The sequence below is a fragment of the Vitis riparia genome, chromosome 19, assembly GCF_004353265.1.
Source record: "Vitis riparia cultivar Riparia Gloire de Montpellier isolate 1030 chromosome 19, EGFV_Vit.rip_1.0, whole genome shotgun sequence".
NCBI lineage: Eukaryota > Viridiplantae > Streptophyta > Magnoliopsida > Vitales > Vitaceae > Vitis > Vitis riparia.
In genome coordinates this window covers 24,684,612-24,700,610 of record NC_048449.1, presented here as the reverse complement: position 1 = coordinate 24,700,610, position 15,999 = coordinate 24,684,612, and the positions used below count along the sequence as shown (strand labels likewise).

Sequence of the window (15,999 nt, the reverse complement as noted above, 5' to 3'; positions counted from 1 at the left end):
GTCTTTTAATATGTTATATAATAATAATAATAATAATAATAAAATGATTAGGAATAATCACTTGTTAAATGCTTCATAATTTTTAGAAGCATTTTCCTCATAAAAAATGACTTTTAGATCGAGTATGTTTGATAATGTTTTTCTTTGAAGTTTTTTAATGGAAGCATTTCTTTTAAATGTCCTTTTAAAAAAAAATTATCTATCAAATATTTCTCTAAAAAGCATTATAGGTGATTTTTCAAAATTTAAAAATGTTTTCAACATTTTAGCAAATATATAAATTTTCTTTAAAAATATTTTTAAAATTCAAAGTGCTTTTTGAAAAAGACTCTTAAAGGAATTTTAAATATCACTTTTAATATTATAGAATATGACTCAAAATAATTCCTCAACTAAGAGAGGTGTTTATTTTTTGGTTGAATAGTAAAAGTCTAATAGAAAATGCCGAAATATTTGAATTTTTTTATTTAATTAAAAATAATATATTGATATTAACCGATATAACCAAACTGAACTTAATGATAATAAATTCACTTTAATTATATTAATTGATATCAACAAGTTATTTTTAATTTTGTAGAAAAAATTAAATATTTTAATTTTTTTTATTTAATAAAAAAACAAACACCACCCGACAAAAACTTCAATAGATAAAAACATTTTTACCATGATCACATTAGATGGGCAGTTGGAATTGTATAATGAATTCAACATTAGATAAGTTTAATATGAAATTATAATGTAGTATTGAAGCCCCTGAGCAGAGAATATATGCCTCCAAAACATTCCCATGTGCAGATTGTCACTAGATAATATAAAAAATAAAATAAAATTCATGCTTAAATAATATATGTGTACCCTAATCCAAGTTATTATTAATATATTTTGTTCAGAAATGCTGCCAAGCAGCTTATACATTTGATAACGGATCCCAAATGTAGAAGAAGAATCCCTCCAAAACCCTAGCACCTAAATCACATAATTGAAAAAAAATAATCTAAGTTTAGTTGCAAAATTTATGTTTATTTGTTTGTAACTTCAAAGGAAAATGAGAAAGGGTGGTGCCTCCCAAACAGGGTCTTGTCTTCAATCATCATAAATAGATGAAATGGCACCCATCATAACCTGAGAGAAAAAGACAGGAAAATAAATTACTTCTTGGATTTCAATTTTGCTTCAAATAAAATGGGGTTCATTATCAAAACCTACTTGGATCAACGCTGACTAGCATGGCGGTTCCTCCAAAATCGCATGTGCCACCAGCCACCTTAGTCCTTTGCCAATAGCTATTGAAAGCATACGAGGCATGAGCATATAGTGTGTCGGGCTGAAAGCATGACCCACTGGACCCAATTGAAGCGCAATCCGCTCCCGACCCACACGCATAGTTCATAGCCTCTTCGATGATCGGGTCGGGCACCGTTGGCTTCGCGACGCACCACAAGAGGAAGTTTGGGCCCTTGTGTGGAGGTGGTGGGACGGTAGGCGGAGGAAACACCACCGGCGGTTGAAATGGTGGGGTTGGAACAAACCCACCAGGCCCACCGGGCCCTCTAGGCGTAGGAACATAATGAGGTGGGCTTGGAACAAATCCGCCAGGACCACCAGGTGAAGGCCTATAGTTGGGTGGGCTGGGCTCATAGAAAGGTGGGTTGGGTGAAGGTGGACTGGGTGTAAATTCCGGGGGCCCAGGAAACACAACGTTCGGGCTAGGAACAATCTGAGGTGGATTAGGATTCGGGCTAGGAACCGTCTCAGGTGGATTAGGGTTCGGAGCGGGAAAGATCACGGGTGGATTAGGGTTTGGACCAGGAAATGCCTCGGGAGGACTAGGGTTCGGAGTATACTCAGGCGAGCCCGGGATGACGCCAATTGGGCTTGGAGGTGGACCTTGGACGGGAACGATGGGTGGAAAATAGAAGGGTGGTGTGATTCCAATAGGGGTAGGAACAATAGTAGAAGGTGGCTGTGGAGTAGAAGGTGGATATATACAAAACGGAGGAGCAGTATCCGGCAACGGAATAGGACCTAGAGAATCAAAGGGTGGTAAAGAGAATGGCGAACTCACACCATAAGGTTGCGTATTCGTCTCCCTTGAATCCAACATCGACACATCGCCATCCAAACGCTTCACATTCAACTTCTTGATCAAACTGCTATGCTTGGAACCTCTCAGTGTCCGCATTGCCCTCTTCGCATCTGCTTCACATAAAATATAAAACTCATCATCTAAAACACAGCATTGTAATGAGTCACGTACCACAGTGACTCCAACATATAAATTAGTCACGTACCACAGTGATGAGATGAAGAAATGACCAAGAAAGAGACATAGAGAGCCAAAATGCAGAGTCTGATACTGCCACCTCTTCTCTCCATCTTCTGCTCCAAACTGCAGAAACACTCAAACCCCACAAGAGAAACCGATGTGGGATTACATATATAGATGAGGGGAAGGGGATAAGAGAGCAAAGGAGAAGTGCAATGGGCACAAGACAAGTAGTGGGTCGTGGCCATAAAGATGATTCTTTAGCAAACCCACTTTACACTGTCACATTAGTTGCAGATGTGTGAGTGAAGAAATGAAAAAGGTCTCATCTCTAAGAGGGAGAGATGGTGGATTGAAGAGGGAGATGTTGTTGATACTGCGTAATTTATATATTTTTCTCTCTCTTTCTTGTTCCTCCATTTTTGGGCTGTTTCTTGTTGGCATATATGCTTGCTTCACACTGGCAAAAAATGAAAAGTTTAGTTTTTTTGGCCCTTTGTGTTTGCTTGCTTTCCACTCAAAGCTCTCTCTCCCCATATAAATTATTTGTAATTGTAATAGTAAAGATTGTCTCTCACAACCATCTTCTATTGGCTTATTTAATATTATTTTTGATCAAATTCCCAAGGTTTATTTTGGGATGGAGTTAAAAACTTGAAGTGGGTGGTTATGATTTAAACAAATGAATTGAGAATGAAAAAAAATATTTAGGTTTTGGAAAGTGTTACTTAAAAGGGAAGCAAAAGGAAACGCCTTGAAAAAAAGAAGAGAAAGAAAGAATGAAGAAACATGTAAAAGGTTTTAAACTTATTCAAATTTAACCCTTTTTTTTTTCTTTTCTCTACTATATAAATTTTTAAATAATTTTCTTTATTTAAAAATATATAAAATTTTGAATAATTTCATTATACTTTTTTTTAAATCATTTTTTAACATTATCAAATAAAAGAATTTGAAAATGAAATTCTTATCATTTTTTTTTCATTTTTCTAGTAATCTTGGTTATTTAGAGTTTGTTTGCTTACTGTTTTTGAAAATGGTTTTGAAAAACAGTTTTTTGAAATTATTCTTTGATATTTTGTAGAATAAAAATATGTTTGAAAACCTAAAATTCTTTTTAACACATTTTTAGTATTTTAAAATATGTTTTAAAAATAATTTTAATGTGTAATGTTTTATTTTTAATCATTTTAAATGTTTGTATAATTATTTTTTAAAATAACCTTAAAAAACAAATGAAAACAACTAAAATATGTTATCTAAAAAACACTCTTTGTTTTCAAGAATAGAAAACAAAAACAATTTTTGGTTGCTAAATGAGTTTTCCAGGTTTTTTGTTTTGGAGAAAGAAAATTGTTTTTAAAAACAGTTGCCAAACAGGGCCTTAGGCTCTATGAACTATTGAATATTTGAAGTAAAGGAGAATGGAAAGAAAATAAAGAAAAAAGAAAGCAAGAAAAGACTTATATATATATATATATATATATATATATATAAAAGTTATTTGATTAAAAAAGTCATTGAAACCCCAAATTTAAATTTTTTTACCTTTCATCAGTTTTTGGTTTCACATCGATAAAATTACCCTCATTTTTTTCTTGTAAAAATAACCCTTTATTTTAAAGCATACATGTAAATACTTGAAAAAGATAAGAGCATTTATGTCAAAAATGAATTCCTCTTTGAATAAAAACATTGGAGAGGTTAAATTCACAAATGTAAAAATTATTTCATCTCTTTTAATCAATTAATTAAAAAAAAAAAAAACAAGTTTTGGGTTTATTATTTTCTTTATGGCTTCATCCAAATGCATTCTTCAAAGAATTTATACTTACGAAAATACAATGGTTTCTAATTATTTTGTAATTTTAAATTTTTATAAATTATATTAAAAATAAAATTAATAGGACATAAAAATGAGATCTCATGGAAGGAAATTCTAATAGAAATGTTGTTATGAAGTAGCACTTGACTGATGGAGTGTGGCTTGGTTACACTTTTTATTTTTGTTTTAAAAAAAAAAAATAGTAATTCATATATAAAATACTAGAAGTAGTTGCAACTTACCTTAAAATGATAATTATTGTTATTAACAATTTTAAAAATTGAATTAAAATTTACTATCTCAAATTTTGTAAGTGAAATAATTTTTAGAACAAAAAGTAAATTAATATTTTGTTGTATAGGAGTTTTATTTTTTTATTTAGAAGTTAATGTTATTCTTTATTTTTAAAAATAAAAAATCTAAACAGCACTTTAGTACTTGAACATAAGCAAAAGAAGAAAGCTTTTTGGAGTCATTGGTTTAAGATGTAAACATGAAAAATTAAATAATTTTTCAAAGAAGCTCCTACCAAGTGTTAATACAATAATTAGTTCAAGCGTTTAAAAATTCAAAACGTTTTAGTCAATACCACTTTTGTCATTAGTGTTAGGACACATTTGTGTATTGATAATTTTATTTTATTTTTTCATTCTGATATAGGAATTCAAGATTTGAGGTTAATCTTCATTTAGCCGAATTGTCACAAGTAAAATTCTTTTTACCTGATATTTTATTTTTTTGAGAAAATTATTTTCTTAATTAATTTTTTAGAAGAATTGATCAATCAAGTTTGAGGTTGTTGGAAGGACTAGTATCCATTAAGAGATTAAGGTGAATCCACTAGAACATTGAAGGTGTTTCACCGCATACATCAATCAAGATATAGGTAAAAGAGAGTAAATCTTTATGGTAAAATTGTCAAGTAGATCTATATACTTTGATTTTATATAGTGGATTGTTAAATTAAATGTCTTAGATCTCGTGTTATTTTATCTCCACGATTAATATAGAGGTTTTTCATGTAAAATTGATTGTCTCGCATCCAATTATGATTTTATTGTTTATTCATATTTTCATATAGGATTCAACTCATTTAAATGACTTAAATCCTTATCACATGTTAAATTAAGTAAAGAACTTCAACTTACATATTAAAATTTTTTATTTTGACTCGTTCACCTCTTTTGAGTATTAACCGAGACATATGGTTTTCAAATAGCATTTCTATTAAAAAAGGTTTTAGATTCTAAATGGTTCTAGTAAAAAATGGGAAGAAAAAAATATTTGTAACAATTTTGCATGGCACTCTAATAAATAATAAAACATTGATAGTGCATATGTTAAATTGTGATTTTTAAGAAATTAAAAATATGATGTAGTAATGTTGGACAATAAATGAATAGAGTCATATGGATGTCACGAAATGGAGCTTGTGTCACCATATAGTGGTATTTTGATTTCTTCTTATAACTTATTATTAATAAGGGAATGTTTTGTACATTTTTGTCATCTATTCAAAGCTATATGTAACGATTGTGGAGGAAGACATTCAAATATCAATACCCCAAGAGCCTAGCTAAAACCTTTTCTATCATTGAAAAGGAAAAAATATTTGTCACTGGTATATGCTTATTAATTTAAAGAAAATGGCACAAAATAGAAACAAATCAAAACTCAATTATAATCTCTATACACATAGGCTGTTGAATTGCAAGCCTATGACAATATCCTAAGTGCCCTTTATTCTAACAACTAAGGGTGCAACTTGGACGAGGTGGATTGAGTTAATAGTCAACCCCAAACTCTTTCCTATAGTAAATCATATCTACTTGAAACCCCGTTCAACCCGATTTGGTGATTTGTAACCTAAGTTATCCAATTTGAGCTTAACTTGAACTTTATTTCTCAAATTTGAAGTCTAGGTTAGAAAAAATACATGTGGGTACATAGGATGTGCAAGTTATGTGGATTGGTGAAATGAAAACTTGGGATAGAATGGGTGTTATCGAGTTGTGTGCAACCTATCATATACGACGCACTCTTTCTCATGATTAAAACCAATCACTATAAATCAATTTTAAGGGTAGATTTTTAAAAGGTATTTTAGGTATCCTACACATGTATTGTCTACTCTAATTTTTACATTAGGTAAGAGATTATTAGGATGATCTCTTTAGATATGAAAAATAGAAGACATGCAATCATTGGGAGCCATAAGATCACCTTATAATTCTTTTTTGGATATTACTTTGATAATGAGAGTGAATTACTATAAATTCTATCTGTCTATTTTTTTTTTCTTGGTTTGATATGGATGTAAAAAACAGGGATTCTCTCCCAAAGAATATATAAGTTTGTCTAAATATTGGGTTAGGTTGAGTCCACACGTCCAAGTTGAATCCTTAAACCCCATCTAATTCGAACCCAACTCAATTTTAGGCAAGCTTGGGTAGGAATAATATGTTGAGTAATCAAACATGATTTAAGTATTTAATAATTTTAATTAGAAAATTATATTTTTATTATATATATAATAAATAATTAAATTTTATACTATATGATTTCATTAGTGATATTTAAACTTTAATTAACTTTAAGATATTAGTTAATAATTCAATAGTATATCTTATATAAATATAAAGAGATTAACTTTTTATCTCTTAAAATTAAATAATTTATATTATACCAAATTATTGCATTAGATTGATGATGTTGACGAGATTAAAAGATGTGATTTGTTAATGTACATAGTGAAATATAAACTTCCATTGGTAAGTTTTCTTTTAGTACTTGTTAATGTACATAGTGAAATATAAACTTCCGTAGGTAAGCTTTCTTTTAGTCTGCTAACATGTTATACAATTTTTCATTTTTTTATTTATTTTATTATTATTTTTATATATAATATAAATATAATTATCTAATTAAAATTATTAAATACTTAAATCATGTTTGATTACTCAACATACTATTCCTACCCAAGCTTGCCCACAATTGAGTTGGGTTCAAATTAGATGGGGTTTAAGGATTCAACTTGGACGTGTGGACCCGACCTAACCCAATATTTAGACAAACTTGGGCAATTATTTTTAATACTTGGGTTGTCCTTAGATTAAGCATATAATTATAGTATATAGTTTTTATTTTTCTTATGCAAATTTTTATTTATTTAAAATTTTGTTATTATCTACATATTTTTTTAAAAAAAAAAACCATTAAAGATGAATTTTAAATCTTATAGTCCTTAGAGTCTCATCTATCTAACTTGAACTTAACTCAAGTTTAAAAAGATGAGATTAGACTGAGTTTAGGTTAAGTACTTTAAGTTAAAGTTTAGATTAAGTTAGACTTATATTGATGGTCTCTTAATTTGGATTGAATTCAATTTGAGTATCAACTCAACTTAACCTATCCTAATTGGATGGTTACCCTCGAGAGAACTATAAACACGCAGTCACAAGCTTTCATATTGCCCCATGTTATGCGGGTTTGTTTACTTGAGTGTGGATTAATATAAGGACATTTTCTTCTATGAATCCTCCTAAGATATATTTTTTTTTTTGGTATAAAAGAAAATTAAAACGTTTTGAGCATTAAATTATTTTGGTACAATGATCTAACTTTAATTATACACTTAAATAACTCATATTACAGTATAAGGTAAATAAAAAAGATAAAAATAAAATAAATATCAAGCAATAAGATCCCGCATAGTATACATACTAATAAAATTTCAATAATAGAGGTATCACATCCATCATATCCATCACTTACTTTTCTCCCATCACCTCTTTAATTGTCTAATACAAATGTGAAAGTTGCCAACATTATCAACTCTCATCCTCAAATGTGTTGATTGTAAAGGCCAATTCAACGTTCAATTATTAAATGTACGGTCCATAAAAGCCATTCCATAGTGGTCGCAATAATTTAAACATTAATCTGATGTTTGGTTGGTAGGAAAATATTAGTGGGGATATCATCACATGTTAAAAGGATTCATCAAACATAGGGCATGATAAGACGTAGGATATCTTATTTATTTATTTTTATTAATTTTTTTTATATATTTTTTATATATTTATTTTGTAAAATAATTTTTTATTTATTATAAATTAGCTTCATGGTTAAAAAAAACCCATTACCTAGCATTACTCATTCCACCCTTCCTTCCTCACCCACCTTGTTCTCTATCTTCCCATGTGCATGGAGCTTTACGCGCATGGTCATTTCCACCTTTTCATTCCTCATATATTTTAAACCCACCCATCCAACCTGGCACTGCGCTCCCACATACAACTTCTTTCACACTTACTCAACCCGCCACCTCTACCGTTCATCATCCACAAGTTCATGTCCCTTATTTCCTATAAATCCATTTATCTTACCACCTCTTCCCATTCATACCCATTGGTTTTCCATCCTTCATGCTCACCACCTCTCACACCCAAGCTCACCACCTCATCCTCTCTAACCTTCCATGCACATCACCATTTCTTTAATGCTCTCTAACCTATCTTTCATATCTACTGAACCCATTTTCACTAACCTCCTATCCTCCATCAAACCCATAACTTCACACCCACCAAACCCTTAAACCCATTTCTCTCACTACCCATGACTCCACCTGACGTTAATCTCTACGTGCATGGCTTCATTTCATCACCTCATCCACCCGAACCCGTTTCTCTCACTACCATATACCCCCATTCCACTAACGGAAACTCCATGCGCATGATAGTAAGAATGACGAATAGGTGAGAAGGTGGCAGCATTGTGGTGTTTGTTTTTTATGAAAAAAAAAAAGGGTTTATGGTGCTCTTGGGAAGTGCATGGTGGGTATGATAGAGACTTGCATGGAAAGTGGGCTTGAATGACATTATTGTAATATGAGAAGTAGTCTTGTGGCATTCTTTGGTATGCTGGCAACATAGAGAATAGGTTGGTTGTCACTTTGAACACATGGAGAAGTCTTACAAATGAGGATCACCACAAGTCTTTTTTTTTTTATACTATTTCTTCATATTTTGATATTAAAATGATTTTCTAACATTTCAATTTCCAAAATTTAGTTTTTCGAAATGCCATTCTCAAAATGATTTTCCAAGATTCCGATTTTCGAAATTTAATCTTCCAAAATTCTATTCTCAAATTTACTTTTTTTTTTTTTTTTAAAAAAATTTCTCAAAGTCCCAATTTTCCAAGATTTTTATTTTTATTTTTATTTATTTATTTATTATTATTACTATTTTATTTATTTATTTTTAAATTCCATTCTCAGAATAATTTTTCAAGATTTCATTTTTTAATTTAATTTTCCGAAATACCGTTCTCAAATAATCTTCCAAAATTCCCATTTTCACATTTATTTATTTAATCATTATTATTTTTTATTTTTATTATTTTATTATTTTATTTATTTATTTATTTCTAAAATTTCATCTTTAAATAATTCTTCAAAATTCCAATTTCCAAATTTGATTCCCAATTTCCAAAATTCTCATTTTTACATTTATTTATTTAATCGTTATTATTTTTGTTATTATTATTAATCTATTTATTTATTTATTTATTTATTTTTAAAATTCCCTCTTTAAATAATTCTTCAAAATCCCGATTTTCAAATTTGATTCCCAATTTCCAAAATTCTAATTTTTACATTTATTTATTTAATTATTATTATTATTATCATTATTATTAATCTATTTATTTATTTTTAAAATTTCATCTTTAAATAATTCTTCAAAATCCCGATTTTCAAATTTGATTCCCAATTTCCAAAATTCTAATTTTTACATTTATTTAATTAATTAATATTATTTTCGTTATTATTATTTTTTTCATTTATTTATTTTTAAAATTCCATCTTTAAATAATTCTTCAAAATTCCAATTTCCTAATTTAATTTCCAATTTCCAAAATTCCAATTTTTACATTTATTTATTTGATCATTATTATTTTCGTTATTATTATTTTATTCATTTATTTATTTCTAAAATTCCATCTTTAAATAATTCTTCAAAATTCTGATTTCCAAATTTGATTCCCGTTTTATGAAATTCCAATTTTCACATTTATTTATTTAATCATTATTATTTTTTTTATTATTATTAATTAATTAATTTATTTATTTTTAAAATTCCGTTTTTAAATAATTCTTCAAAATTCCAATTTCCGAATTCAATTTCTAAGTTCCGAAATTCTAATTTTCACATTAGTTTATTATTATTGTTATTATTATTATTTTATTTATTTATTTGCTTTTAAAATTCCATCTTCAAATAATATCCAAAACTCCAATTCATAATTTACTTTTCAAAACTCCAATTCTCAAATCATTTTCAAAATTCCAATTTCTTTCAAATTTAATTTCCAAAATTCTAATTCTTAAACTTAATTTTTAAAACTCCAATTTTCAAATAATCTTCAAGATTCCAATTTCTTTCAAATTTAATTTTCAAAATTCCAATTCTTAAAGGTAATTTTCGAAACTCCAATTTTCAAATTTCAGTTTTTCAAGCAATTCTAATTTCACTACAATTTTCAAATATTTATTTAATTCTACCACCCTTCATTTTTCCTTAAGGTTCAGGGTTATCAAAATCCCATTTTTAATAAACTTGTTGCCTTTTTCTTTCAGGCAAGCACCGTCATAAATTTTTCTTTGATTTTTAAAATAATTTTTTCGTTTCTCTTGATTTTTAAATAAGTAAGAATGACTTTTTCATAATTCCAAAAAAAAAAAAAAAAAGATATAAGAAGCGACGTCGAGCTCCGCGGCAAAGTCGATCATGGTAGAGGCAAATGGTTTCAGTACCAACCCGGCGAGCTAGGGGGAGTCAGAGGCGAGCACATGGGTTTGTATTGCATGCTTAACGTGGGGTTTTAGGAGCTGGAAATAGAGTGAAAGTTTTCGAAACTGGGTTTTAGAAACTGGGTTTTTTTAGAAAACGAATATTTCTCATTGTATATTAAAAAAAGATGATGAGCGCTTGTACATTGACGTTTTTATTTTTATTACAACAACCTAACTAACTTCCTACTTCAAGACATTCTTAACAGACTTCTATTTGTTGCAGCTGATCCCGATTTGTTGCAACTAATCTCGGTTTGTTGCAACTGACCCCGGACAGTTACTTTCTTGTTGATCAGTTAGGTATTGTCTATCATCCCTTCGCAAGCTCACAATGGAGGAAACAACAGAAAGCTTCGTTCTGAAACTAAGGAACTAAGAGCTTGAAATATGTTTAGTGAAAATATCAGCAACCTGTTCGAAGGAAGGAAGATACTGAATGATGAGCTGTTTACGAAGAACATGATCCCGTATAAAGTGAAGATCCATCTCAATGTGTTTGGTCTTAGCATGGAACACGGGATTAGTAGCCAAGTGAGTTGCACTTTTATTATCACACCAAAGTAGAGGTGGAGAGGAGGAAGAGAGACAAAGTTCTTGTAGAACAGATTGAATCCAAATAATCTTCGAAGTAGTAGACGCAAGAGCACGATACTCAAATTCTACAATGCTGCGAGACACAACCTTTTGTTTGTTAGAGGACCATGACACTAAATTTGGATCAAAGAAGATATCATAGCCACCGGTGCTTCTTCTATCATCTGGACAAGATGCCTAGTCGGCATCAGTATATTCATGAATATCCAATGAGGTGGACTGCTACATCTGAATGCCATAGGATAAAGTGCCCTTGAGATATCGCAAAATTTGTTTCACAACAAGCTAGTGAGTAGTAGTGGGTGTAACCATGAATTGACAAGCTTTATTAATTGCAAATGAAATGTCCAGTCTGGTAAGGGTAAGATACTGAAGCACACCAACCGTGTTTCAATATAAAGTGGCATCCGAGAGAGGTTCACCATTAAGATGATATAACGTTTGTCTTAACAATCCCGGAGTAGTAGCAAGCTTGGAGTCTAACATGGTTGTGCAAGTTAAGAGGTCTTGTGTGTACTTGTGCTGACTGAGATAAAACATAGTACCATAACAAACTACTTCAATGCCCAAAAAATAATTGACATATCCCAGATCACGAAGAGCAAAAGAAGAATTGAGCTGAGTAATAAATGAAAAAACCTGAGCTGAGTTGTTGTCAGCTACTAGTATGTCGTCTACATAAATGAGTAAAATAAGGACATCATGTGTTGAATGATGAATAAACATTGAGTTGTCAGCTCGAGAAGCTTGAAATCCCTAGCCAAAAAGTGAAGTGTTGAGTTTGGTATACCGTGCCCAGGGAACCTGCTTAAGGCCATATAAAGCCTTGTTAAGCTTGCAAACATGATAAGGAAATTGAGAATTGATAAAGCTCGGGAGTTGATGCATAAACACATGTTCTTCAAGATCTCCATGGAGAAAGACATTTTGAACATCAAGTTGGTGAACTGACCAGTTGAATGAGAGTGCAACTGCAAGTATAATACGGATAGTAAAAGCCTTGATAACTGGACTAAAAGTCTCAAAATAATAAAAACCCAGAGTTTGAGTAAATCCTTGTGCAACTAATCGGGCCTTATAACGATCAACTGTTCCATCGGGTTTATATTTGAGTTTGTAGACCCATTTACAACCAATTATATTGCCATTGGAGGGCGGTGGAACAAGATGTCATGTGTTGTTTCCTTGGAGAGCAGAAAACTCTTTTTCCATGGCAAGAACCCAATTTGAATTTTTAATAGCCTATATGAATGTAGTAGGTTTAGAAATGTGAGATGATAAGTAGGTCTTCTTCTTGCTGATGCCATTCTTTGCATGTGTAACCATGGGATGTTGATTAATAGGGTGAGGTTTAGAAGTGGAGATGTCAGCAAAAGGAACTTGTATCAGGTCTAGTAAAGAAGTAATGGAGGAAGGCATATTAGTTAATGGTGGGCTTGAGGTAGAAGGAGTTTTATGGGAAGGTAGTGAGAACACAAGAGGAGATGAACAAGTAAGAAGGGCTGGAGTGGGGACAGTAACCATAGATGAGGATTGATCCGGAGTAGATTGAAATGGGAACATTGTTTCATGAAACACAACATGTCTAGTAACATAGAGACAACCTGACAAGAGGTCAAGACACATATGGCCTTTGTGATCTGAACTATAGCCAAGGAAGACACATTGACTGAAGCGATAGGAGAGTTTATTTTTGTTGTATGGTTGAATATAAAGGTAGCATAAGCAACCAAAAATTTTAAGGATGTGATAATTTGGTGATTTTCCAAAAAGAATTTGAAAAGGAGATTGATAATTGAGAACTTTAGTAGGTAGCCGATTTATAAAGAAAATAGTTGTATGAAATGCATATAACCAAAACTTGAAAGGTAAAGATGCAGTGGCTAATAGAGCAAGACCAATTTCAATTATATGTCGTAATTTGTGTTCCGCTCGGCCATTCTGTTCAGATGTGTATGGACAAGAAAATTGACTTTTAATACCATGTGTAGCAAGATATGAAAAAAAGGCTTTAAATTCACCACCATTATCAGACCGTAAACATTGTATCCGAGAATTAAACTGATTTTCAACTAGGTTTTTGAACTTTATGAATATAGATAATGCTTGATCTTTGTTGTGTAATGGATAAATCCAAGAGAAACGAGAAAAATCATCAACAAACAAAATGAAGTAGCGTGCACCAGTTGTGGATGGAATAGAGGCAGGGCCCCAAAGATCAACATGAAGTAAAGCTAAAGGATGAGAAACTCTGGAAACAGACACATTGAAAGGCAATTTATGACTTTTTGCAAATTGACAAGCATAACAAATATTGTTTCTATAGCATTGATGTGAAATATTACAAGAGGTAAGAATGTATTTCAAGATATTATCAGTAGGATGTCCAAGTCGAGAATGCCAAAGTGTAGTTGTGGTTGTTAAAGAAAGATTGGAATACATGTCATAATTGGAAGAAACAAAAGTTGCAGGTGAAGACACAAATCTGTTAGGGAATCTATATAAGCCATGTTCAAGACTTCCTTGAAGAAGTATCTTCTTGGTGACCCGATCTTTGACAAAAAAAAAACCAAGGATGAAACTTAAAGAAAGTATTATTGTTAGCACAAAATTGTGAGACACTAATGAGATTAGTAGCAATATTAGGAACGTGAAGTATTTGTCTCAGTTGAAAGGTTTTAGAAGAGGAATGAAAGAAAGTAGTGTCTGTATGTAAAATACGAAGGTGCTTACCATTCCCAACGATCACCTTGTCATTACCCATGTATGGTTGTACATCTGAGAATGGATCAACACTTTGTGATAGGTGATGTGTAGCCCCAGTGTCAAAAAACCATGCCTCATCAGATATAGTGGAAGGAGATGCCATCATAGCTTACACTTGATTCTTGGCATTTGGTTTATTGGTTTGAACAACGTCCATATTAGGGTTGTAGCCTTGGAAGTTAATATCAAACCTGTGGTAGCAACGAACCACGGTATGGCCAAACTTGCCACAAAGCTGACACTGTGGTCGATGTTGAGATGATTGTGAGTGCCCACCATTTGTACATCTTCTTGTGTTGAACCCAGATTGCCTATTTTGACCAAAGGGATTTGTGTTGGAGGATTTTTTATTATTAAAATATTGATATTGTGGTGTAGCAAGATTAGTAAAGATGATGTTATCTTTTGCAACAGAATTTTGAAAGCTAAGTTGTTGTTCATGGGTGAGTAAAAAGTTGTGTACAGAGTGGAGAGACATCTTATTTTCACGTGTTGTAAGAGAGGCTACTATGGAGTTGTAGTCTACCCCAAGACCTCCAAGAAGTTGGAGGATCTGATCTCCATCAGTCACAGGTTCTCCAATGGCCGCCAAATTATCCGCTAAACTCTTTAGTTTAAGAATATATTCCATCATTGTCAATGACCCTTTCCTTGTGGTTTGGAACTCTAGGCGTAGTTGCATCACCTTAGCCCTTGAAGAAGCCGAAAAGATTCATTCTAAAGCAAACCAGGTTGCATAAGAGGATTAATAGCCAACTATCTGGCCCATGATTTCAGGAGTGAGTGAGGAGTAGATCCAACTGAGGATCGTGTGATCGAATCGTCGCCACAAAATAAAATATGGGTTTGTTTCTCCAAAACTTGTTTTTTGAGGTGGACAAATTTTCAGACCTTCAATATGATCTTCAAAGTGATTGGCAAAGATAACGTTCTCAATTTGTGTTCTCCAAAGAACATAATTATTTCTATCAAGTTTGATCTGCAGTGCATGATTCAACATCTACATTGTTTGAGTAGCACCGATGGATGAAGGTAAGGTACCAACTTGTAACCCTGATGACTGTGTAAAAAAAGAATAAAAAGAAGAAAAGATGAGAAAATAAATAAAGATATTCAAACAAAAGTAGAATAGAATGTAGGAAAAGAATATAATAGATTTTCATTAGAGGTATCTCCCTTTTATAGGGAATCACAAAGAGATGTACATCAATATGGATGATCATCCACAAGTTCCTATAATCCGATAAATTCTCATATTTTCTAACACTCCCCCTTAGATGACCATAAGAATATGGTAACTGCCTCATTAAAAACCTTGTCAGTAAAACTCATTGGGACAAAACATGGACAAAGGAAAAAAGAGTGCAATATATCCATATCAACATTCTCTCTCTCATGTAAACATGATTATGATTTCTTCAACATTTCAAATGTTAGATCTCTCAATCTTCGCATTCCAATGTCATACCTTAACTTTTTCAATGTGGTTGAAGGTAACACCTTTGTGAATAAATCTGCTAGATTATTGCATGACTGAATTTGTTGAACATCAATCTCACATTCCTTTTGGAGCTCATGAGTATAGAAGAATTTAGGGGATATATGCTTAGTTCTATCACATTTTATGAATCCTCCTTTAATTTGTGTAATACAAGCAACATTATCTTCATGTAACACGGTTGTATTGCC

The 15,999-nt window shown here is 31.5% G+C and overlaps 1 protein-coding gene across 1 annotated transcript; it reads right to left on the bottom strand.

The window, feature by feature from the left end:
- Positions 1–822: 822 nt before the first annotated feature.
- Positions 823–2,560, bottom strand: LOC117909299 (vegetative cell wall protein gp1). The gene is made up of 3 exons (XM_034823265.1): positions 2,295–2,560; positions 1,210–2,199; positions 823–1,125 (listed from the first exon to the last, which is right to left on the bottom strand). The coding sequence occupies exons 1-3, from the start codon at positions 2,515–2,517 to the stop codon at positions 1,094–1,096; spliced, it is 1,245 nt and encodes a 414-aa protein (XP_034679156.1). The 5' UTR covers positions 2,518–2,560; the 3' UTR covers positions 823–1,093.
- Between the last annotated feature and the right edge of the window lie 13,439 nt (positions 2,561–15,999).

What these genes read in the sequence shown, in the direction of transcription:
- LOC117909299 (XM_034823265.1), bottom strand. Translation starts at nt 2,517, where the DNA reads ATGGCCACGACCCACTACTTGTCTTGTGCCCATTGCACTTCTCCTTTG. An exon ending in TTCTTCATCTCATCACTGTG is followed by an intron (nt 2,200 to 2,294) that starts GTACGTGACTAA and finishes TATGTGAAGCAG; the next exon opens with ATGCGAAGAGGGCAATGCGG. An exon ending in GCTAGTCAGCGTTGATCCAA is followed by an intron (nt 1,126 to 1,209) that starts GTAGGTTTTGAT and finishes TTTTTCTCTCAG; the next exon opens with GTTATGATGGGTGCCATTTC.